General features: G+C 39.1%; 1 protein-coding gene across 1 annotated transcript in view; it reads right to left on the reverse strand.

Moving 5' to 3' along the window:
• hap1 (huntingtin associated protein 1) overlaps positions 1–3,626 on the reverse strand; it is a 39,651-nt gene extending 36,025 nt beyond the window's left edge. The window contains exons 1-2 of the mRNA XM_047366760.1: positions 3,614–3,626; positions 699–989 (exon numbers count right to left, since the gene is read on the reverse strand). Coding sequence (XP_047222716.1) covers positions 699–989; positions 3,614–3,626 — 304 coding nt within the window. The remainder of the gene's footprint in view (positions 1–698; positions 990–3,613) is intronic.
• Positions 3,627–25,763: the final 22,137 nt, after the last annotated feature.

Consider the following 25,763-nt stretch of genomic DNA (forward strand, 5'->3'; position numbering starts at 1 on the left):
GCTGATTTTATGTCTGATCAGCTGATTTAGGATGCTATAAATTACAGCAAGCTGCCTGATGTGTGCGTTTTCTTTTCTTTCAGCTCTCAGGCATGATTTATAATTTGTAAATAGTAAAATGTTATTTCAGTATGACCCGCTGAGGCCATTGTGGTCATTAATATTATTGTAGTCGCTCTTGAGTTTTAATAACTGTTCTCTACACAGAATCCTCAAAAACCTTCTTATTTCTCCTCCTCCCATGGCCAATCAGTGAACAGCAGTCTGTTCACGTCACGTAGTCCCAACTCAGCCCCGGTCGGACCTGCTCAGGAGCAGGGAGCAAAAAAGTAGGTACCAGTACGGAAAAAACTTTAACGGAAGCCGAGTGGAGTCCAGTAGGTCCAAATCGAGGCGGGGGAACAGAGAGAATTGTGATAAACTCCAAGCAATGAGACAAGAATGGGTCACCATCATACCCCAAAGATAATATCCAGAATGTCAGAGCGAATTGCAGAAGTTATAACAAAGGTTATACAGTAAATACTAACTCTTTACATAAATTTGGTATATATTACAAAATTACCTTTAAACTTATACATTTTTTCCTAGTTATCCTATAGAGACATGTACATAAATCTAAACATACAATGAATGACTAAATGTTTGGTCATGACTGTATGTACAATCATCAAGCCTTTAAACATAAATTGGTGTACCTGTTATAGTAGATGCATCATGGCGGGACTGCTGCCCCGAGTCACGGACATTCCTTGGTGTAGAATGCCGAAGAGGCTGGGGATCCACATCCGGGCCTCCCGGTTCATCCCCCTGCCCCTCATTGGGGTAGAGGGTTGACTGGGAGTCCAGATGGGCCTGTGGATGCCAGGAGGGAGGAGAAAGACAAGCTGAAGGAGCTGAAGAAGGAGAGGGTGCAGGCTGGGACAGCTTGCCTCGGGGTGGAAGGTTCAGGGTGAACAGGAGCTTAGAGCTGGGTGCCTCGTTGGTTGCTTAGAGACTATGAAGGTCATTGGAGCCTCGAGAACCTGCAGAGGAAGCCTAGACAAGAAGAAAGAAACAGATCATAGATGAATGATTAGAAAGATTCAGGAGTTATTTGAATGAATCTAGACACTGGACTTGGATTCTCTTCAAAGACAGCCGACTTTTGATAATCGTTTTGAGTTTTGTTTGATCTCGTGTAAAACCATATAAACACATTTCATACAAACTGATCTATAACTTTTCTATCACAGAAGACAATTAGCTCTTTTACATCTATACAGCATCACATTTTACTTGCTGTTGTTACTTTAAAAAACAAACAGCTCCACAAAAAGCTGCACATAACGTATTAAACACAGAATGTATTTTTTGTCTCATGTTAGTTTTAATTGTAAGTATCTTTCACATTAACAGCTAACAAATTAAAAGGTAATAACTGGTTTGACCATCATAAAGTTGAACTACAGTACATGGCAGTCTCTGATTCAGCTGTTGCAGAGAAATTACTGTAGTTTGGTTCTTATAAACGCTGTGCTTGATAATTGAATATAACTACATTTATTCTTTATATTTCTCGAGTATTTCTTGATATGTTATATTTCTCATGTGATCTGAACTGTAATTTATTTAATATCCTCTGGCGATTAAAAAAGTATTTTGGTTGTGATTCTGATTCAAGCCTCTCTGGACATCAAACCTTTCATTGGACTGAAGAGTCCTTTGCTATTAAAGCAATGCCTCGACTCAGTGTGTTTAGGGCCACAAAGGTAGAGTTACAACAACCTGGAGCAACAGAGATCAGGTTAAATAACAGAGCATTTTACCACTATAGACACCATGCAAAGCCAGGGGTGGAGGATGGCGCATGAATGATACAGAAAACAATTGCTTCCTGAATCTACATAGAGCATTAGAGAAGTCAAGATCTCATCTGAGGGTCCTACATACTGAAGCAGGAGGCTACATTAGTTATAGATGTTAGCTGGACTCAGAGCTTTTTATTGTGTTTTTGATATTACAGTAAAATAAAAATACCTAATTTAATTTTTAAAAAGTTTCTGTTTATATAAGCAATGCAATGCCAAAGTCTTGAGTCACCCCTTGACTCTTTTTATTTTGATTCCATGGATCCAGAATTTGTTGTAATATTTGAAAAGTTTATCCATCTGATATGTATTTAGGCTTTGTGAAGGGTTTAAATTGTTGCTTTTTCTCTTTTAGGTTTGGCAGCTTTTTGTGTTCAGTTCAGTATCTGACCACCTTCAAATTAATGTTTGTGCTCAAGCTACATAACTGAACTATAAATCCCTCAGGAATAACAAGACTCCTAAACTCAAAGGCTGTGCCTTTGTTGGGTCTACACATTATGGACAACTAGGCTAGGAACCAGTTTAGTACCTCCTCACTCAAAGACGAATCTCCCATTTCTCTATCTGGATGTTTAAGAAATTCCAGTAAGAACACAGTTTGATAGATACAAAACTGAAAGTTAATTAGAGATGCAGCAATAAGGGTTTTTCTAGCCGATACCAATGATTGGTTTTCTTTTAGATCTGTTGATTCTGACTTTGACCATCTGATCCTTTTTTTTTTCTGGAGGACAATAACCGGTAGAAAAGTAAAAACAAATGTTGGGATTCTTTGATAGAGTTTGTAGATTTGAATATGACAGAAAATATCTCTCTGTTCCCCATTTTGTTTGCATATATCCCACACCATAATCAAACTCAATAAAAGGGAATTAAAGTGCATGTTCTGTGTTGATTTAGAGCCAACTAGGGGCGATCAAGGGAAAACTGGGCGATTCCGATCACTGGCCAATCTCTTGGCTCATCTGTAAATTTAAACACCAGTAAGGTGTGGATTATGGCTAATGGACTACAGAATGAAACAGAGTCAGATATTTGTAGAATTATTTTAGTTTCATTAATGACTTGTCTACTTTCTTGTCTACTTTTCTTCTTTTTATGCAGTTTTTACACAAACCATATAATGTAAATTAACTTTAAACCATTTTGAGAATAATAACTTTCAGCTCAGTCTTTAAATAACCTAGATCTCTAGATCTCATCTTGTATAAACCCTCACTTTGTTACAGTTGCTGTTAAAAACTAAACTGTTCTAGCCATGGACAGGCTTTATTTAGCTTTGTTTTCTAAATTGCTCAAATTTCCCCTTATGCTGCTACTACGGTTTAAAGTCCTTTTAAGCAGATGCCAGAGAGAGTACTGGAATGACTGAAGTAGTTCTCTTTAGTTGTACAGAGTTTAGCCCCTTAACATTTGTCACAAAATGTCTACAATCCATGTCAAAGCCTTGTTTCTCTGTAAAGGTAACATTCAATATTTTGGAAATAAATTGCGACATTCTGATGCCAAAAAGAAAACTTCATACGTTCACCATCTGGGGGCCCGTCCACGTGATAAGATGAACCAGTACAATTACTCCAGTCATCAAATTGAGTTGCCAATTATTCCAAAGTCAAATGTTAGTGGTAATATAATAAAGTGGAAGTGATTAGAAATGACAGTAACAGCCAAAACGTGTATAATCAGAGCAGGGTCAGCAGCTGCTGAAGCTCATAGTGCACAGAGATCACTAATTCTCTGCAGAATCAATGACTACACACCTCCAAACTTCATGTGGCCTTCAGATTAACTTAACAATATGTAGAGAGCTTCATGAACTGGGTTTCTATGCCCAAGCAGCTGCATCCAAGCCTTAGATCACAAAGTACAATGCACAGCGTCAGATACAGCGGTATAAAGCACTCCGTCAACAGACTCTAGAGAAGTGGAGACATGTTCTCTGGAGTGACAAATCAGTCCTCTCTGTCTGGCAATCCAAAGGATGAGTCTGGGTTTGGCAGTTGCAAGGAGCACGACACTTGTCTGCCTACATTGTGACAGAGAAAAGTTTATGTAGAAGGGATTATGCTGTGGAGCAGTTTTCAGAACTTCCAACTTCGTGGGATTAATTTAGGGGTGGCCGCTTCCTGTTAATACTTGACTGTGAATTGGTGCACAAAGCAAGATCCTTAAAGAAATGAATGAGCAAGTTTGGTATAGAAAATTTTGACCAGCCGACACAGAGTCCTGACCTCAACCCAACAAAACACTTTCAGGATGAATTGGAGCCGAGATGACCACACAGATACTCTGCTGAAAGAATGGCAAGAAATTCCTATAAACACACATCTAAGTGTTTATTCTATATTTTTTTGCTTAAGTTACTTAATTAAAATCAGTCAGTCAGTCAGGCATTTTCTACCGCTTATTCCATAGTGGGTCGCGGGGGGGCTGGTGCCTATCTCCAGCAGTCTATGGGCGAGAGGCATGGTACACCCTGGACAGGTCGCCAGTCCATCGCAGGGCAACACACAAACAACCATGCACACACTCATTCATACACCTAAGGACAATTTAGAGTTAACCTAACAGGCATGTCTTTGGACTGTGGGAGGAAGCCGGAGTACCCGGTGAGAACCCACGCATGCACGGGGAGAACATGGAAACTCCATGCAGAAAGACTTAATTAAAATTAAAATATCAATAAATAAATGTTACATATAAACATAATTATAACTGTAATATTCAAATTGTTATATTATTTTGGCCACGGTAGTAAAAAAGTGTTGCTTTTCTGTTTTAAATAAAACTGAATGTCCATGCCTATCCATGTTTTATTTGTTTTTAATTTCACATAGATTCAGTAATACTCTGTAATGTTTCTACTCAAAGTAATGAGAATTACATACTAGCACCTAAACTGGGCCCACCTTTTGGACAGGTAACCCCTTTATTCTCATCCAGTTTAAACAGCTGAGAACACAGTCGTGTTTTATTATTAAAACGATGCTTCTTATTAACTGAAGTGACATAAAGACCTGAAACTTTGCCCAGCATGGTAACAAAAGGACACTTGATAGCTCGACCCAGTTATTGCAGTCAATAAAACATGCAGGCCAGAGGCTAAAGGCCTAATTAAAGCAGGTGCCACAAGGCTGTCAGGGTACATACAATGCAAGCACAGACACATGCATATGCATGGCATCTCAAATGTAGTTGTGTGCATTTTATACACCTGCTTGATTTGACAGTATTTAATCCCTTGTATCATTACTTATCAGCATCAGCCTCTCCTGCAGAGGCTCGTTTTGCTTCGTCACTCCTTGCTTCCTCTGTACATGCTTTCAATCAGCCGAATGTTGTGGTTTTTGGCCAACACTTCACCATTAATACTGTTTCTCCTGAGAGAGGCTCGGTAACTGACGCTACACATAGATTTATGCTGTTGTATTTACCCCCATCAGACTGATCTTTTATTTAGCAACTGTGTGGACGTTTGAAATGACAGCAGAGCTTCTCACGGACATCCACAAGGAAGTGAAAACAAAGAGACTTTGGGGATGAAATATCCTAATTCAATTCAATTCAATTCAAAGATACTTTATTGATCCCCGAGGGGAACACAACAGATGATGTCTAATCTTTTCACATCAACACAATGCCAGCTTTTATTTAGTGGCTGATCACACCCACCGATGATTCAATAAACATATAGCTAAATGAGAAGCTAAACTGTCAGTCCCTTAAGGGTGAGAGGAAGTGATATAAGTTACTAGCCTTTTTACCCTGCTAGGCAGCACGCCAGGAGAAATAGTCAGCTGAGTAATCAGCTTGGACATCTCTCAAGCAGAACATAATGGAGCTCCAGAGAAGATTAGTGCAGCAACCCTAAAAACCGGCAACAGAAAAACAGACTTAAATGCCGTCGGGTAATTTCAAAAGCATATCCCACAATGGGGCTTGGTGTGACATTTCATTTCATTACACAAATCACATATGAGATAGTAAGAATGGCTGAAGGTTCGGGACGCTGGTTTGAAGTCATATCAGAGCTGAACCTGTAAAACACAAGCAGAGAAGCCTGTCGCTGACCTTGGAGTGTGGACTGGAGCAGCAGAGGTTGGTACTCTGTGCAAACAATGCCCTTCCAGGAGGGTGTGTACGTGAGACAAGGCACACAGGACGCTGAAAGAGACACAGCCGGGAGGGGGAGGGGAAGGAGGACGCGTGCATTCATGGATTTTCAGGGGGAGATGGGACTTTTTATTCACTTTCTATCCACCATCACCCTCACTGAAAATTAACACGCAGTCTGCCTGCTGGGAAAACTATTTACTTCAATCTCTTAGAGCCAGAAAGGTCATCAAACTCTGACCTCAAACCTATAAATGATGATTGAGTTTGAAGCTAAATCTAAATGGTGTTCAGTAACTGGAAAATTGAGGTAGTTTATATGGATCTTCAGACTACTGAAATCTACAAAATGTTCATTTTAATACCTTTGTAAAGATTTCACTTCATACAAATACATTTATCAGCCCCCTCATTTATCTCATTTACCCAGCAGCTGCTCATCATTAGCCTTGTTCACACTCTCTTGACCTCTGCCTGACTACAGATGATACGTTGCTCCAGAGACGAACCTCGCCCCAAGTTCCCTGACAAGTCTTCTTAGGTTTATGATGATGAATCAAATCACTCTCTTTCAGTTATCTCTTTTACTTACGAGAATTTACAAGATAAGTCATGTGACAACCACAAACGTGAAGGTTGTTTCTTAGGATTATATGTGGCCAACATAAATTAGGGCGTATTAGTAAAGACTGATGCCAGGCAACCTTTTTTTCTAAATAAAAACATGAAACGTGATGTTTCATGCTCTGCCTACGTGAGTCCGTACCACCTTACTCTGCAATCGCAGCTGCAAGTAGAGTTGGTAGGTCTACACTCATGCCACACTTTCCATTTTCAGATGATGGATTGAACAAAGCTCAGTCAGATATATAACCTAAATTTGCTTTAAACGTCTCCACAACTTTCTCCCTGACCTGTCTGCTTTGTTGTTTGATCTTCATGGTACTGGTCTTTAACTAATGTTCTCTAACAAAGGTCTGCAGCTTTCACAGAGCAGCTGGATTTATAATGAGATTAAACTACACACAGGTGGACTTTCTTTACTAATTAATTAACTTCTGATAGCAATGAACTACATTTTATCAAAGGATATCAAAGTAAAGGGGATAAATATAAATGCACACCACACTTTTTAAAGCAGAGTATACAACCCCAATTCCAATGAAGTTCAGATGTTGTGTAAAATGTAAATATAAACTGAATACATTAATTTGCAACCTATGTGCAATATAATAAACTAAAAAAACATGATATTTAATGTTCAAACTGATAAACATTATTGTTTTTTGGCAAATATTTACTCATTTTAATTTGATGCTTGCAACACGTTCCAAACAACCTGGGACAGGACCGACTGGGAATAGACTGGGAATGTGCAAAACCTCATATTCTGTTTTTATTTACATTTTACACAATGTTCTAGTGTCATTGGAATTGGGGTTTTACAAGAATTTAAAAATATTGAAATAAAACTCATAATTTTTCAGTGAAAGTTCATGAAAACCTTTAGTGTTTCACCTGATAAAAATAATGTTTAGTATTACCTTTCTTCCAACATTCCCCCGTTTTGTAAGCCTGTTTATTAAAGCTTCCATTCAAGAACTGGGTCAAATTAAAAGGAAAGAAATTTCTGCTACAAGACTCTCTTTATTTTTCCTGAACGTTTCTTATTCTGTAAATATAGCATATTATTATAACAAGTAAAAATCACAATAATAAATGAAATAAAATTAAGGCTGACATCTTGTAGTGTAGTGGTATAGACCTTAGTTTCCCAATGCACAACTAAAGAGTACAGCTACGTACTACTTTGTTTGCAAAGGGTCACAAGCCGAACTAGTGCCACTAATGTAAGGTTTAACAAAGTAACAAGCAGCAATTGTCAAAGATGGCACAGGATTCTCATCCATTTACCAAGACGGAGACTTTTTCAAGAGTCTGATTAGACCTTAAATTACTCTGTAGCCAAACAATAGCGAACTTTACAAAAAAATAATTAGCCAAACTCACAATTTGATACAGAAGAGCCAGATCTGAAAGAGATGTATGTACTGTATATGCCTGTTTATTGATCCATCACACAGGGAAAGTGAACAAGATGAAGTGAGATGTCTTCACTTCGATCAGAAGCTAACAAGCATTTTCCCTTATCATGGAACAACTGCAGTAAGAAGACTTGAAATATAAATTCCTGCTTTTAAAGCGGCAACCCAGTTTCCATGTGAAGAACAAGGATCTATTAAAAAATGGCTTCAGGCCTGTTGTTTTGGCATTGAAGCAACTTGTAGTTTCCTAGTGAATTCACCACCTTACCACATCTTTTAAAGCATTTTATGCTGCATTATACAAAAAGTGTCACCAAACATATTTCAGGCACAGATATCCTGAATGCAAGGTACTTAAAAAATTACCTAACATTTATTGTAGTCTAAGCAGTCCCTCATGATATGCATGTTGCGCAGTGACACTGAGATATATTAAGCACTCCTAATGCTTTTTATTACACAAATACTATATTGTTCACTTTCTACTATTTATAGTAAGAGATTTAAAATGTCTAAAACAAAGACAATACTTCAACGAGTTTCTTTTACTATTAAGAGTAGAATGACAGAGTTCATTTCATTTTGTGAAAATTGTGATTCTCAGTTTAATAAGACTCTATGCCCAAAAACATTTAAACTTTACAAGTTTTAAAGGACTACCTGTTGGCTGCACTCACCAATACGAAACCCTCCTTGATTATCGAGGTTTCACTGAAGGTAAAATACTAACTGGTGATAAATTACCCCACTAGACCAAACGTTTAAAAAAGGCATTTTTATGAGGCCGTTTATCAAAACAAGCCAGAAAAATTAGATGATAACATCTATTCACAAATAGTTATTCATACATTCACTTTGTGTAACACAGTGTTCTATGTCATGCATTCTGTGCAGTATTGACAGCGAGGGTGCACCTGAACACATCATCCGTCCATAGACGTGCAAAAAGACATCTAGATGGTTGCAAGGAAAAAGGAGACTCCACTAAAACATAAAAAACAGGGTGATCATGGTACCAAGTGCTGAACTGAGCCAGCATTGGCATCAGTCAACATTAGGTATACACTATGTTGCTTCATAAAAATGGCATCAACTGTCCAAAATATCTGATACACTTTAAGGTGATTTAAATTCAGAAGCCAATGTCTGAATATTGATTGCCATATTTTTCCATAATATTAAAGGTAAATCCATAAAAAAAACTGTCTTAGAAAGGAACAGCATTAAAGCTCATTAAAACTGTTATTAAAAGGTATACCAGAAAACAAAAGCAGCTTTTACAGAAGCCTTACATTAATCTCAAGTACTGTTTAAAAGTGTGTCTACATAAAATATAGATAAGATTTTTTTTTAAATCAGAAAAACAAGTAAATACAAGTAAATACAAAAAATAAAATTCAAATGATTTCAGTAATTAAAAGGGAAAGAATGTCAGGCTAATTGCCTCCTAAACCTAATAACTGGTTGAGCCACTCTTCATCATCTCCCATCAAGGACTTGAAATAACTATTAATACGTTTTAAACATCGCTGTAGAGGATTTTTTATTAGCAGGAAAAGTCTGTTTAAGGTCATGCCACAGGATCTCAATCAAATTCGAGAACAGGCTTTGACTAGGCCACTCCAAAACCAACCATAGCCAATCAGAATCACTTTTTGGCTCCACAACCATAAGTGTGCTTGAGCTTTACAAACTGATGGCCAGATATTCTCCTTGACGATATCGCTGGTGGATAGCAAGTTTCATGGTTTCTTTATTTACAGTGATGAAACCACAGTCAATCAACCCACCACCATTATGTTTCACTGTCAGCATGATGTTCTTTTATTGAAGCACTGTTTGTTTACGCTAAGTGAAGATGATGCACACCTTCAAAAAAATCCCACTTTTGTCTCGTCATTCAACAGAATATTTTCACAAGGGTCATCAAGACATGTTTGTTGGGAAACAGTCTTTTGTGTTATTTTTGGTCTTCATCTGTTTTCCTCTAGGAAGTCTCCCATTGATGACATTTTTGCCCAGTCTCTTTATAGTGCTGAATCATAAACACTGATCCTGACTTTGGTAGCAGTGAGGTCTGATGGGTTAGGTGTAGTTCTGGGTTTATTTTGAGACCTCCTTTCACATGGCCAGGTTGGTTTGGAAAGCTCTTTTCCCCTAATAAATAGATTATCACTTGAAAACTGCTTTTGTATTTACTCAGGAGAAATCTGTCAGGGGGCAAAAACTTTTTCACATAACTGGATGTGACCGAGGTCATTCAGAAAGCAGAAAAGCCAACTATACTGAACAGAAAATCAGGCTTAATTTGACTTTGTTTTCCTTTTTGTTTTCAAAATATAAAACAAACCTGAGGTTGAACAATAGCAGTTACAGCTGAGCTTTAAATCCGCTGGAATCCAGACAAACTCCAGCATGTACCACCGTTTATCCTGTTGGCCTTCAAACAACAAGAAGTATGTTCTGTTTAACTGAGGAGTTTCATGATTTCTGAGGTCTGAAAGGTGAGCTAAGAAACTACACAACACAAAATAAGAAACTTGTGAAATTTTGAAGCATAAATTAGACTTGAAAATATTAATGAAGTAAGGGACATTTGCATCGTGTTGACATTAACTGTAATTATCAGCTTAATCAGTGCCGAAAACCCATTTAAAGATGATTTACATTGTTTTTTAATGGGATATGAAGATATGCGGCTTTAAATAAACTCTTAGATTAACTCTTAGATCTGAGAGATATGAATAAAAAAACAACTTTAATCAGCAAAGTTCTTTAAAATGTTCTAATTATATCACCGTGGTTTTACCTAGCTCTTAAAATGAGCCAAGAGCCTCACATTGTTATGGAATAAATATTTTACCCTCATCAGTTAGTAGCGCAAAATGACCCAACAGTTGGTCTGCAATATGTTGTAGTGAACAGATAACACAATGTGCATGGGCTCACGACTGCAGCGCACCATGAAATCCATACTGCAGCCTGATTAGACAAAGATCACAAGACATTTATAGTGTAATTAAAGTGCAAGATACTGTTTGTTAACAGATGAAGGCGTATCTGTGTTTCCAAGAAACCCAAACACTTAACATAAATGTCACACAGAAGGACGTCTCACCAATTTAACTGTACCTAAACCATAGAGAGTTAAACATAAATTATTAATTGGATTTATGTAAAAATAATAAATAACAGTTAACAATAGGAATAAGATGAGGTGGAAACATTTAGGCTGAAATTAAATGTTTGAATTTGAAATTTTCTCAGTTACCATTTTATGAGCTGCATCTACCCAAAACATTAAAAAACAAATACAAGTCAAATATTTCAAAATGAAACTGCCGTTTTCGAGATATGACATCATCACGTAGGATACGGATGATCTCTGAGACGTCACTCTCCTCTGTCCGTTTGGTTAATCATTAGTTACGTACACTTCCTGCAAGGCTTCCAGAAGGAAACACTGTTACCTTGATGTCCCTCATAAAAAGTACTCCAGTTTGTGCTGTTTTCAAACTCACAGGAAGAGGAAATAAAGATTGATTTCTTCTCATCACGTGGACAAGGATCAATGTCAAAGGAAGGTTGTAAAATGATATCCGCAATGATCTTTAGCATTATTGATGATGTATTTGTTAAAAAAATGAAACACACCTGTCAACACATTGCAAACAAAAAGCCAACATCATGACAGAAGAGCCTAAATACAAAACCAGGTTTTCTGTGTGTTCCAAGGCAATGTAAACTAGCAATTATGAATGTTTCTGAGTGAAAAGGGCATGAGAAATAACAGAGGAGTTTACTGAGTTCAAGAATGTCTCCCTGACAACTGGCAGAGCTAAATCTGGACAGCAACTCCACGTGAAAAGAAAGTGGTCTCAAAAACCTAAATACCAAGACACTCACTCTTCTAAAGTGAAATCCACTCATCCAGCACAGCGTAAATCCAGTTCATGGCAACTAAAAAACCTGGAGATTTAACTTTAATGCATCAGAAACCTACAGGATCGCAATGTTGAGGCATGAGATTTGGCCAAAGAAAATTCTTCTCTTAACAGAGTTTCTGACCTTTAAACCGCAAATGAAACTGCCAGTTCGAAAGACACAGCTTAAAAATTTAAACCTGAATTTTCGTCAAAGCTGTCAAAGGTCCAGACTCAAACGGTAAGCAGGATTTAGGGTTTAAATGATGTTATTATGTTGCTAAAAAAGTACGTCAACTGTAAGGTATTGTGTTCTCTGAATATAGTTTAAACGGCATATTGATCTCTCTACTCATAACATCTATTGTTAAAAATGTAATGGAACCTTGTTTGACCTCTGATGAGATTTGTACAGGTTTCCCACATGTCCTGTTCTGTACCGCTGATCTACTGCGGACTAAAGAACTCTGAATGCGTAACTAAAAGCACAAATTTAGAATATTATTAGATTTAGCCTCCAGTTTACAACCATTACCTTGTGAAAAATGAGCACAGGAATTAGAAGATGCCTGCAGAATCCTTCGACCTAAAACAGTGTTTGGGGATACCCGATTGGAAAATGTGACACTTTTCACCCCCTGGCTTTAATATTTTCTCATAAGCAGTCACATTTACCAATCATACAACTCGTAAAGTCCCTTTAGGACCATAAATAGTGGATAAAACTGATCAAATCTAATTATTTATTTCTTAAATGATTTGAGGCAAACAATCAGATCACTTAACAAAAAATGAAAACAAACCTTAAAGGAACAATTAAGTATAATTATATTGATTTTAATAGAACTAAATGTGCAAAAGTCAGCACAGATCCATACATCTGCTACATAAATAGATTTACATGACTAGTTTTATTGTGTCTACAAGTGTCAAGGGTGAAAAAACAAGCAGATAAATGATTTGGTGCTAACTGTAATAAATACATACTTACCACAGCGGTGGAACAAGTGAAGAAAAGTGCACACACTGCACCTGCTTATACTGATGATGTAAAAGTAACAAAAATGACTTACTGTGCTGTCAAAGTAGTTCTCTATGGTTTTGTTGGTCTGTGTAAGGATAGTGCAGCGTGTTCCCATCAAAACACAGGCTGTCTGCAGCTGGTCTTGCTATACCGGCCGGCTCCTTCCCTGCACCCAGTGTGTCCTGCCAGAAAGGGAGGAAGCAACAGTGAAGCAGGGTGGAGGTGGGGCCAACATGGGAACAAGACAGGAGGAGGAGGAGGGGTGTCCGGGGAATAAGGCGTGCTGCTTTATCACACCGTAGGGTGGAGACACAATGGACAAAGTGAAGCTACTTAAAAGATGTGAGGCTGGGAGTCTGTGATGGTCAGAGGCTATGATACAACATGTCGCAACTTCCCGCTTCCTCTTGTGCAGATTTTATTTTCAATCCAACCGAAAGGCAGGCTCTGCTTTCAGCTGTATTATTGAAATTAGACATTTTGCTGTGGTTCAACCCTTATCACAGTGCCATAGCCCAGCTCTGTTTCCCCACACTGCTGGTCGCTGATTTACAGTGTTATCGGTGATTAATTACACACCATCTTCAAACAGACCAACAGTGTTTTGCAGACGAATCGGTCTCTGTCAGCTCCTGTTGTGAGTGCTTTCTTTGCCGAAATATAGCAATACATTACCTTAAAAGGGGGAAGAACTCTACTGTGCTTTGATTTAAACTGGACTGACATGGATTTACCTTTTAAAAAATATAACAAATAAAAACACTGACTTATTTTTAGGACAAAAGTGGGAGATGGTTCCGTACTTGTGTAGTTTAACAAGAAGCTCACAGAGGCCACTGCTGTTTGTCAAATCTGGTTAAACATGTGAGGAACAATGCAAAACAAATACACTGAACTGATTCAGACTATTTTTGATTGCAAATAAAAGTACTTAAAAACGTGTTAACGGTCTTGTTTTGCTTTGTTGTCTTCAATGCCCTATTCCAGGCTGAAAATCTTTTTGACGTTTTTAAGTCAGTCCCTTTAATATGCAAAGGAAAAGTGCACAGTACTACCACAGTTGTGATATTGCAGGAGACAGCTAAGCTATTTGGTAATGTCAAACACAACACGCTGTTGAAAACAACTTACAGATCATGAAAACCCAACATTCAGTGTCTCAGAAATTTAGAATATTAATAATAATAATAATAATAAATTTTATTTATAGGCACCTTTCTAGGCACTCAAGGTCACCTTACATAACACAGACATAATTTAAATAAATATTAAAATAAGTACAAAATGGTGTTAAATAAAACAGTGAAAAATTACAATCACAATGCATAAGCTAATTTACACAGATATGTTTTGAGTTTAGATTTGTAGATTTGCTGAATGCTCTGCTCCCCATAGCAACAAGACGGGCGGGGGGAACGGTGAGATGGATAGAAGAGGAGGATCTGAAGGTATGAACAGGTACAATAATGTGAAGAAGGTTTGAAAGATATGGAGGAGCGAGGTTGTGAATAGCTTTAAAGGTAAGAAGGAGTATTTTATAGTTGATACGATATGAAATACAGTGCCTTGCGAATGTGTTCGGCCCCCTTGAACTTTTTAACCTTTTGCCACATTTCAGGCTTCAAACATAAAGATATAAAATTCTTGTTTTTTGTGAAGAATCAACAACAAGTGGGACACAATCGTGAAGTGGAATGAAATTTATTGGATGCGTCAAACTTTTTTAACAAATAAAAAACTGAAAAGTGGGGCGTGCAATATTATTCGGCCCCTTTACTTTCAGTGCAGCAAACTCACTCCAGAAGTTCAGTGAGGATCTCTGAATGATCCAATGTTGTCCCAAATGACTGATGATGATGAATATAATCCACCTGTGTGTAATCAAGTCTCCGTATAAATGCACCTGCTCTGTGATAGTCTCAGGGTTCTGTTCAAAGCGCAGAGAGCATCATGAAGACCAAGGAACACACCAGGCAGGTCCGAGATACTGTTGTGGAGAAGTTTAAAGCTGGATTTGGATACAAAAATATTTCCCAAGCTTTAAACATCCCATGGAGCACTGTGCAAGCAACCATATTGAAATGGAAGGAGTATCAGACCACTGCAAATCTACCAAGACCCGGCCGTCCCTCTAAACTTTCATCTCGAACAAGGAGAAGACTGATCAGAGATGCAGCCAAGAGGCCCATGGTCACTCTGGATGAACTTGAGAGGACTTTGAAGCAAAGCCCACTCAACACTTTGGGGGAGATTTACAAGGTGCAGACTACAACTGTAGTCAGTGCTCTAAAAGCCACCACACACAGATGTATCCAGCACTAGGCTACAAGTGTTGTATTTCTTGTGTTAAACTACTCCTGAACCAGAGCCAACGTGGTCCAAAGTCCTCTTTCAGACAAAAGTAAAGTTTGCATTTCATTTGGAAATCAAGGTCCCCGAGTCTGGAGGAAGATTGGAGAGACACAGAATCCATGTTGCTTGAAGTCCAGTGTGAAGCTTAAACAATCCGTGATTTGGGTGCCATATCATCTGCTGGTGTGGGTCCACTGTGTTTTATCAAGTCCAAAGTCACTGCACCCATCTTCCAGGGAGTTTTAGAGCCCTTCAGTTTTATCAGTTATCTTCATACATCGTGTTTGTAAACAAACTATAGTAACCAAATATAAGCACGAGTCACATCAGCACACAAAGTAGTCCAAAACGAAACCACCGTACTCAAACTGAGCCCTCCAATAAAATTATATCATCATGTAGGAAGTGGTTTTTTCCTCTGTGATATGTCCTAAATTACAAGAATTGCTCAGTTAATCATTAGCTGCCTATACTTACTCCGAAGTTTCCAGAACGAACATGTTGTTTGTCATCTAGTGCAGTCAAACTAACATGAACAAGAGCATTCTTAGCAACTTTTAAAATGCTACAATTATTTTTGAAAGAATTCAGCATCACATTGTAAAATTGAGCTGTAAAGGCACAGTAAATATTGCATTATAAACACTGCCACCCTTCCTGTTGTCTTTATCCATTTGAACTGATAACTCTGTTGATGTGAAAGCTGCTGGAGGATTACAACAAACAAAGAAAGAACCAAAAATGAGACTAAAACTGATTAGCTGTTCTTTCTTTCTTGCATAACATTGAGATTTACTTTATATTCTGCCTGTTTGCTACGCAGTATTTCATTCCCTTCTGTCTCTGGATAATGCGTTCATTTGACAACTCATTCAACACTGTTGAATACATGGGGAACTCAAAACCGAATAACACACAAAGGGGCTATTCATATCCCACTAGTTTGTGTACAGTGCAGCATTTGAATCCATCCGTGAGTCACCGTGGTTAGACCCTGCAGCAAAACTCAGGTGTGTACCCAGTGCCTAGTTACAGTAAAAATTGCTTTTTGAAAGTTAATTTAAATGATTCCTTAGGTGCTATTTGGAAGGGCAAAAGAACAAAAGAACTTTACAGAATTAACACAGCAAACAGTTTTTAGTACAAAAACAATATATTTTTGGTCCTCATATTAAAGACAAAGTTCTTATGATGATTGCATTTTCTTATAACTCCTTAAAAAATGATGTAAAAAAAGATGTAAAAAAAGTCAGGTCACAAAAGGTTGAAACTCACATTGTCTCATCAGATACATGTGAAATACTCAATACCACTGCATTGCTTCAAGTTCTAAACCCCTCAGACTCAGGTCCGAGGTCTTGGGTTTAAGTAAAGTCTCAGGTTTTATTGCCTGGTTCTTCATAAAATAATTTAAATGCAACTACCATTTGACCTCAGTATGAACGTACCAAGGCTCTAATTTCCCTTCACCACTGGCTCATTTTAGGCGGCGGCGCTTCGTCCCATTTGGTCTCTCTCTACTTGACACGGTACCTGTTGTGTTTTCACTGACCCGCAGAATGCTGGAGCTATGGTGGCTGAAGCTACGCCTCTAGCCATCGGTGTAGTGTCCTACGGCGCTCCTAACGTTACTGTATGACATTATCCCATTAAAGTAATCTGAGTGAAACAATAAAAAATAAATAAGATATTGAAAATAAATACATTAATAAACCTATTACTATTATTGTTTTTATCATTAGCTGGGTACCTTTAACTTTTGAACCGATACGGTACCTGGGAATCGATATCGGTACTCAACCGTACCACAGTCGCCTGGTACACCCTGGACAGTACTTTTGTGTGTTTATGTGGTAATAAATGTCAGTCAGTCATTTTCTACCGCTTCTTCCATAGTGGGTTGCAAGACGACTACTCTTCCTGCTGAACCACAGTCGCCTGGTACACCCTGGACAGGTCGCCAGTCCATCACAGGGAAACACACAAACAACCATGCACACACTCATTTACACCTAAGGGCAATTTAGAGAAACCAATTAATCATGCTTTTGGACTGTGTGAGGAAGCCAGAGTACCACGGGAAAACATGAAAACTCGGGAGTCAGGACCTTCTTGCTGGAAATCTCAGTTATTTCAAACATTTCTCCTCCCATGATGCTGGCTGCAGACAACGAGTCACTAACGGTGCCGAATGCAGGAGTTGTAGCCGTAGATCTGAGGCTGATGAAAAATATTGTGCTTAATCAGGAGTTTCCTCAGATTAGAACTATTCTGGCCGATGACCTTGCACTTTGTGTCTTAAATATTGCAGTGAGCATAATCTCACCGCATTTTGAAAAGTGGAGCCATACTTTCAAACGCTTTCTATCAGCTGTGCGTTGATGACCGTACCAGCGGTTACTGATGTGATTACGTTCTTGTGCATGCAATGCTGTGTTTATGTCCACCATGGAAAAATAGGGTACTCTTCCACAAATTTCCAAACCAAACACGCTGCTTCATGGGGATGTTGTTTTGTGTGTTTTGAGGGAATTGTTTGCGTATCTGAACAGCTGATTTTATGTGATCAGCTGATTTAGGATGTTATTAAATACGCCCCACCTACATTCTGAAGGCTTTTTCTTTTCTTTCAGCCTTCAGGCATGGTTTATAATTTGTAAATCGTAAAATAAAATTTTTGTTTGACCCGCTACGGCCTTTGTGGTCCTTATTATTGTAGTCGCTCCTGAGTTTTTTCTGCACTACCTCAAGGGAAACCTTCTCCTTTCTCCTGGCAGTCTGTTCACGTCACATGTAGTCCTTACTGAGCCCCAGTCGGACCTGCTGAGGAGCAGGGACCAAAGAAAGTATGTACTGGTACAGAAAAAAACTGTACTGGAAACACTCACAAAGCCGGCCGAGAGGAGCGGAAGCAGGCTAAACAGAGCCAGTGGAAAAGGGGCAAGAACTGACTTGCATGTGCAGAAAAGACGTAGGTTCACACATGGGATGCTACATAAATCCGTGTGTGATTTAAATCTAATAAAATGATCATCAACAGTGTTTGCTGTGATGTTTATAAATACTGCTGTGGCAAGACATGTTTTGAAGGAGATCAACTCTAGTAACAGGATGTGGGAGGCCTCTGTGATTAGCTTGATGCACATGTGAAAGCATTGTTCTGAACGGAGAGTAAAGACGCAACTGAAATCTGCAGCTCTGAACAGCAGTGTGTAATTCTTAAATAGAGCCCCATTAACAACATCTGCCATGCTCGTTGTCCATTGTTTATATTAGAACGTACATCTTTCTGCCTCGTCTGCAAAACAGTGAGTCTGTCATACAAAATGCCATAAAAGTTGGATGAAATGCGTCTTGACAGTTCATATTGAGGTTCCTTTAAAACAAATCAGACCAGGGGCTAATTTAGAAACTACTCTGACTGTCCATAAAAACAAATCAGCTATAGATCACATATGGGAAAAACAATCAGATTTTGGTCCAATTTTGCCTGCAGTCTGAACACGGTCATGTCTAAATTCTGTGTGTGACTTGAGTCGCTGAAGTCTCCACCTTTTTCACTGCATCAGCAAACATTTGTGTAAACATGTGAAATTATACGACATCAAATGATCTTACAGGAACTGCACGACCTAGAAAAAAAAAAACTCTAGCCTACGTGTCACTTGTCAGCAGTTCAAATTCCTACAGTACAGTGGAGATGTATGTCCATGTTTTTTTAACTTCCAGTTATCTTCCAACATAGCCTTATGTGTATGTGATAGTTTTTAGGGATTCAGGCAAGTATTGATCTGATTAATATTATAGAAAACTAGAATCGTGTGACCACTACCAACACCGGCTCCAATTTCTCTCAAGCTGAACCCATAGTGGGAGAACTGTTAACTGACACCAAAAACATATCAGACACTGCAGTACTGACATGTGCCGATACCAAATCATGGACTATAGCTATGAATAATTCGACGTGTAAAAACTGAGCAGCTGATATTTAGGGTACTGCTGTGCATACATGGGCAGGTGTTTTGGTCTTTAAAGGAACCACCAGAAAGTCACTGAGGGTTATCATGGTTTTATTGCAGGTCATAATCTGCCATATTTTGTATATGTCAGCTGGCATAAACGCGGATCAATTCCAAAATATATAGAAATACATTTTAAATGAGATTTGAGTATTTATCTTAAAATACCTGTTGATAGCTGGATTTCTGCAAGCTTTGCTAAGTTACATATAAGAGTTTTATAGGACCCTTTTAAGAACATTATGATTTCAATTTAAGCACTACATAAATTATGAGAAACAATATGTAAAAAATAATCTGATAATTGAAGTCAAACACAACTTTGTAAACTTAAAATGGTGCTTCAGAATGTGATCTGAATGCTTTTACACCTAGGTTACCTTGCTTAAAAGCCTGCAGTACAGGTCCTTCTCAAAATATTAGCATATTGTGATAAAGTTCATTATTTTCCATAATGTCTTGATTAAAATTTAACATTCATATATTTTAGATTCATTGCACATTAACTGAAATATTTCAGGTCTTTTATTGTCTTAATATGGATGATTTTGGCATACATCTCATGAAAACCCAAAATTCCTATCTCACAAAATTAGCATATTTCATCCAACCAATAAAAGAAAAGTGTTTTTAATACAAAAAACGTCAACCTTCAAATAATCATGTACAGTTATGCACTCAATACTTGGTCGGGAATCCTTTTGCAGAAATGACTGCTTCAATGCGGCGTGGCATGGAGGCAATCAGCCTGTGGCACTGCTGAGGTCTTATGGAGGCCCAGGATGCTTCGATAGCGGCCTTTAGCTCATCCAGAGTGTTAGCTAGCTGCATTGACCCTGCCCTTGATAAAACACAGTGGACCAACACCAGCAGCTGACACGGCACCCCAGACCATCACTGACTGTGGGTACTTGACACTGGACTTCTGGCATTTTGGCATTTCCTTCTCCCCAGTCTTCCTCCAGACTCTGGCACCTTGATTTCCGAATGACATGCAGAATTTGCTTTCATCCGAAAAAAGTACTTTGGACCACTGAGCAACAGTCCAGTGCTGCTTCTCTGTAGCCCAGGTCAGGCGCTTCTGCTGCTGTTTCTGGTTCAAAAGTGGCTTGACCTGGGGAATGCGGCACCTGTAGCCCATTTCCTGCACACGCCTGTGCACGGTGGCTCTGGATGTTTCTAGTCCAGACTCAGTCCACTGCTTCCGCAGGTCCCCCAAGGTCTGGAATCGGCCCTTCTCCACAATCTTCCTCAGGGTCCTGTCACCTCTTCTCGTTGTGCAGCGTTTTCTGCCACACTTTTTCCTTCCCACAGACTTCCCACTGAGGTGCCTTGATACAGCACTCTGGGAACAGCCTATTCGTTCAGAAATGTCTTTCTGTGTCTTATCCTCTTGCTTGAGGGTGTCAATAGCGGCCTTCTGGACAGCAGTCAGGTCGGCAGTCTTACCCATGATTGGGGTTTTGAGTGATGAACCAGGCTGGGAGTTTTAAAGGCCTCAGGAATCTTTTGCAGGTGTTTAGAGTTAACTCGTTGATTCAGATGATTAGGTTCATAGCTCGTTTAGAGACCCTTTTAATGATATGCTAATATTGTGAGATAGGAATTTTGGGTTTTCATGAGCTGTATGCCAAAATCATCCATATTAAGACAATAAAAGACCTGAAATATTTCAGTTAATGTGCAATAAATCTAAAATATATGAATGTTAAATTTTCGTCATGACATTATGGAAAATAATTAACTTTATCACAATATGCTAATATTTTGAGAAGGACCTGTATGTAGTAAGCTTCAAAATTGTTGGTTTTCAAGAGGTTTACTGCTGCCTTGTATCATGGGTCTTGTAGTTTTGTCCCAGATAATGTCAGACACCGAATTCCTTAGATAGAACTACAAATCACAGAACAAATTAATGCAGCGTTCCTAATATACTGTATATGAGTGCTGTAACCTTTACCGTTTTGAGCTGCTAGTCTCACTCTTGACAGACATTTTCAAGGGAAAGTGTTCAATCTGCTGATCAATACAGGTTTATAAAAAAATAAAAATTTTATGGAACCCACAAAAAGCTAAGCCTCAAAGGTCAGCAAACAAACAATAACTGGCTAGCTATAACATAAAGTTATTAATTTAATGTTTAATCTAATGTTCAGAGAATGAGTGTAGTTAGGTTTTTACACACATTGTTGGGAAGCTGTTAGAGAGATGACAGCTTGAATGGCAGCATCCACTCATCCTCCCACAGTGATGTTATCTTCACACCTTCTTCTTCTTCCTGAGGCGCTGTGGACGTTTCCCCCCATGCTACGTTTTGACGGTTCAAACACAAACAAACCTCAAAGCGAGCGAACAACTACAGATCGGTTTGTGAAAAGTGAGGTGTAGTAAAGAAAGGAGGAAAATGCTAAACTCACTCATGTTAGCTTGATCCTATGCGGTTCAAGGTCGTGTTCTCCTCTGAAGTTTCCACCGTAAACTTGTTGGAGCTCAGCTGTCACAAACGGCTGGTCCGCTCCGCGTTCCATCTGGTCAGCTCGGCAGCGATGCACCATGGGTAATGTAGTCCTTTCGCCGAAGCAACTCTTATCTCTGATACAACAAGGCCGTGAAAACGGTGAGAGATACGAAATAAAAGGTTTCCTGTTGGCCATTTCCTAAAATCAGATCAGATTTTACATTTACAAACACATCTGTCCTGTCACTTTGACTCTGCCTCATTATGTTTCATGAATAATATAGGATGAAACTAGACTCTTTGCTCGCTGGTTAAATTATAAGCAGACTCACATATGTACTACCGCTCAACAAATGAAAACAGATGACTTAATTATGCGATTGACTCTAATTTTAAATAATACATCTCAGATTAAAACGTCTTCGAATGTGCTTTCTCCCGATGTGTCTTTAAAACAACATCTGGAGTTGGATGTTAATTTTAGCACCCTCCCTGGGTTTATTAGCATCAAACTATTAAGCATTCCCACGTGTAAATGTAGCAAATGCTGTTGAGCTATTTTAACCCACATGACAGCCAACACTCGGGACATGACCGCAGACCACAGGCTCCCGGACAACCAGAGAGGTCTGTGTTAGGCTCTGTCTCCCTCTAATGGCAAACCGAAAAGTGTTAAACGAAATTCATCTTTTTTAGCAGCAGCAGCAAACAATTTAATCCAGCCTTTATTTTCAGCACATTTATTCAATGTGGGAGGAAGTACCACATTAAGGAATAATTGTCTTTACAATATCACCAATGGCACGCTTTTAGGCACTTTTAACAAATATAACTGAAACTAAGGCATACAATTATTTAAATACTTTATTTATTTAAGGTAAGGTAAGGTAAGTTTATTTATATAGTGCTTTTCAGTAACGAGGCACTCAAAGTGCTGTACATACAATTACAATACAATCACAAAGAACACAGAAAAACAAATCAAATGCTAAGAAATCTAAAAATCTATGAATCCTTCTGAGAAATCTAAAAATCTCTGGTCAATATTACAATGATACAGATAACATTAATAATCCTTTGGGTTTTACTGGTAAGAGCTGGTTCTAAACCAATCTTTCTAAAGAGGTAATTATATCATTAAGTCCTATATGTAGGGGAAAGCATCTTGTGCTAAGAAGTCTCATCATTCCACTGAATTCTAACTAGTGAAGCTGAGTCACTGGTACAAAACAGCTTTAATCCACATTTTCAGGTGCTAATAATATATTGCTTTTACTGGTGCTGAAGTTGAACTAAGTAATCTAATTAAGAAACCCGGGTCATTGGTGTAAGAGCAGCTAAAGTTCAAGTTACTAATAATGTTTGGTTTTTGCTGGTAAAATCTATGAAAAGTAATGAAATCACACATTTAGGTAAAGTAAGATAGGAGGGGGAAAAAATCCTATTTCAGACTCTATTCTTAGCAGAATAGAGTCTGAAACAGTACAAAAAAACCTCAGCAGGGGTAAGCAACACATTTAGCAAGGGTACGGTGGAATCTTGAGGGTACGAATATGTATAAGTCTGAGTATTTTTGCATTAATTATACTGTCAACACTGATAGAAGCGCCATTGTCCTTGAGAAGTGAGGTGGAAGTACTCCCCTACCAGCACATAGCTGGTGGGGGAGTGCTGGGGAAAAGCGTCGTGTTTATATAACATCCAGGAGATATTTTGTCGATAGCCAGTTGGCAGAAGTTGCCAAGGCCACATTGGGGTGCCAGATTTAGAAAAACAATAAATGTTGTGGTTCAGGCAGTTGTGAATTTCCAACCACCTTAAGAGTTTTACTGGTATGTCTCAATTGCGAATCCAAATAGCCAAATTTCTGGTATTTTCTGCAGATCTCGAGCAAACAACTTCTCCAAGATTATATCCTTTAACCTCTGAGTCCAACCGCTGCCAGGCTGCGATTCTGTTCAAGAATCATATCCAGCTTACGATTCTGCTCTCTTAACATTTCAGAGTGTTGATCGCTCTACAGACTCCATCCAACATCACAGGCAGCTTTGGAACGCTTTGAACAGCTGCCCACGTTTTGCGAATAACTCGATAAAGTCAGGTAACCACCAACTCCAAAAAGCAAAAATCCTGTTATCAAAGTCCAAATATGTACACATTTTCTACATCCGTGACCGACATTGTAGTCAGGCACACAATCTTCCACTGCTGCCAAGAATAAATTGTGTTTCCATAGAAGAACGTCCCGCCTGGACAAGAGGGTCTCCTTTACCCTGTCTTCCCGTAGGACAAAAAAATTTTGGCCAATTACGTTGAGAGTCCAGCTGACCAAATCCATAATTTACATGTTTGGAGGATATGCAAAGCGAGGCTCTGAGAAAAATACAGACAAAAAGCAGAAGCAGGGATCAGCAGGGAGGGAGGGAGAGAAAATGCGTGTGTCTTCCACCGAGAGCAAGAGAAAAACAGGTGATCAGAGTGTCAAGGATGTTTTAAAGAGTAAGCCAGGACTTCCTGTTGCTTTAAAGTATAAATATGATATGGCTCAGAGGCCCATTTCTTTACTCTACAAAATAGAAAATACAAGAAAACATGTTATTCAAGTAAGTCAGATGTGTTTTGATGTTCATAAGTTCAGAATTGGCTACATGAAAATAGACCCCTCCCTAAACGTCCTCTAAATTTCTACAGTCAGAGCAATAAATAAAAGTTTAAAACAGCAGGAACTATGACAAACAAGGCTGGACAAGGAGCCACACACAGCAACAAGAATAGTAAGGGAGGTAAAAACCATATTCAAAATGAAAAGAACTGCACCAATATTTGTAATGCGAGATTTGGCATCTTGAATAACAGATTAATACATTTTAAAGCTTTAGAACTATCTTCACCAGAGGTGCCAGTAAATGTCCTGTAATATGCTCAATAGCTTTAGTACACAACAATGAACTTTTAGCACTCAGAGCCGATTTGTAGCTTCTTTTTATGTTTTGCGCGTAAATTTGACTTTTCAATAAAAAAATATTCTCCGAGGAAGAGGTAAACAGGCTCTTTCAGCGCATGAAAACAAAGAAAGCTGGAGGACCTGATAACGTCTCCCCATCATGCCTGAAAGCCTGCGCACATCAACTCGCTCTTCACAAGAATCTTCAACAAGTCACTGGAGAAATGTGAGGTCCCCTCCTGCCTCAAACGATCCACCATCATCCCGGTTCCCAAGAAACCCACCATCATAGGATTAAATGACTACAGGCCTGTAGCCCTGACGTCTGTGATCATGAAGTCCTTTGAGCGGCTGGTGTTGAAGCACCTGAAAGACATCACAGGCCCCCTGCTGGACCCCCTGCAATTTGCTTACCGAGCAAACAGGTCGGCAGATGATGCTGTTAACTTAGGTCTACACTTCATCCTGCAACACCTCGACCGTCCAGGGACGTACGCCAGGATCCTGTTTGTAGACTTCAGCTCGGCCTTCAACACCATCATACCAGACATCCTCCACCAGAAGCTCACCCAGCTCAACGTCCCGGCCTCCACCTGTCAGTGGATCAACAACTTCCTGACAGACCGACAGCAGCAGGTGAGATTGGGGAGCATCTTCTCCCAATCCAGATCAATAAGTACTGGTGCCCCCCAGGGGTGTGTTCTATCCCCACTCCTCTTCTCTCTGTACACAAATGACTGCACCTCATTGGACTCGTCTCGTCCGTGAAACTCCTTAAGTTTGCAGACGACACCTCTGTCATTGGACTGATCCAGGACGGTGATGAGTCTACATACAGACAGCAGGTGGATCGGCTGGTACACTGGTGCGGTCAGAACTACCTTGAACTGAACCCACTCAAGACTGTGGAAATGGTGGTGGACTTTCGGAAAACACCACCCACATACACCCCCCTCACCATCCTCAACAACACTGTATCGGCCGTGGACCACTTCAGGTTCTTAGGAACCACCATCTCTGAGGACCTGA

Source organism: Girardinichthys multiradiatus, chromosome 5 (assembly GCF_021462225.1).
Source record: "Girardinichthys multiradiatus isolate DD_20200921_A chromosome 5, DD_fGirMul_XY1, whole genome shotgun sequence".
Taxonomy (NCBI): Eukaryota; Metazoa; Chordata; class Actinopteri; order Cyprinodontiformes; family Goodeidae; genus Girardinichthys; species Girardinichthys multiradiatus.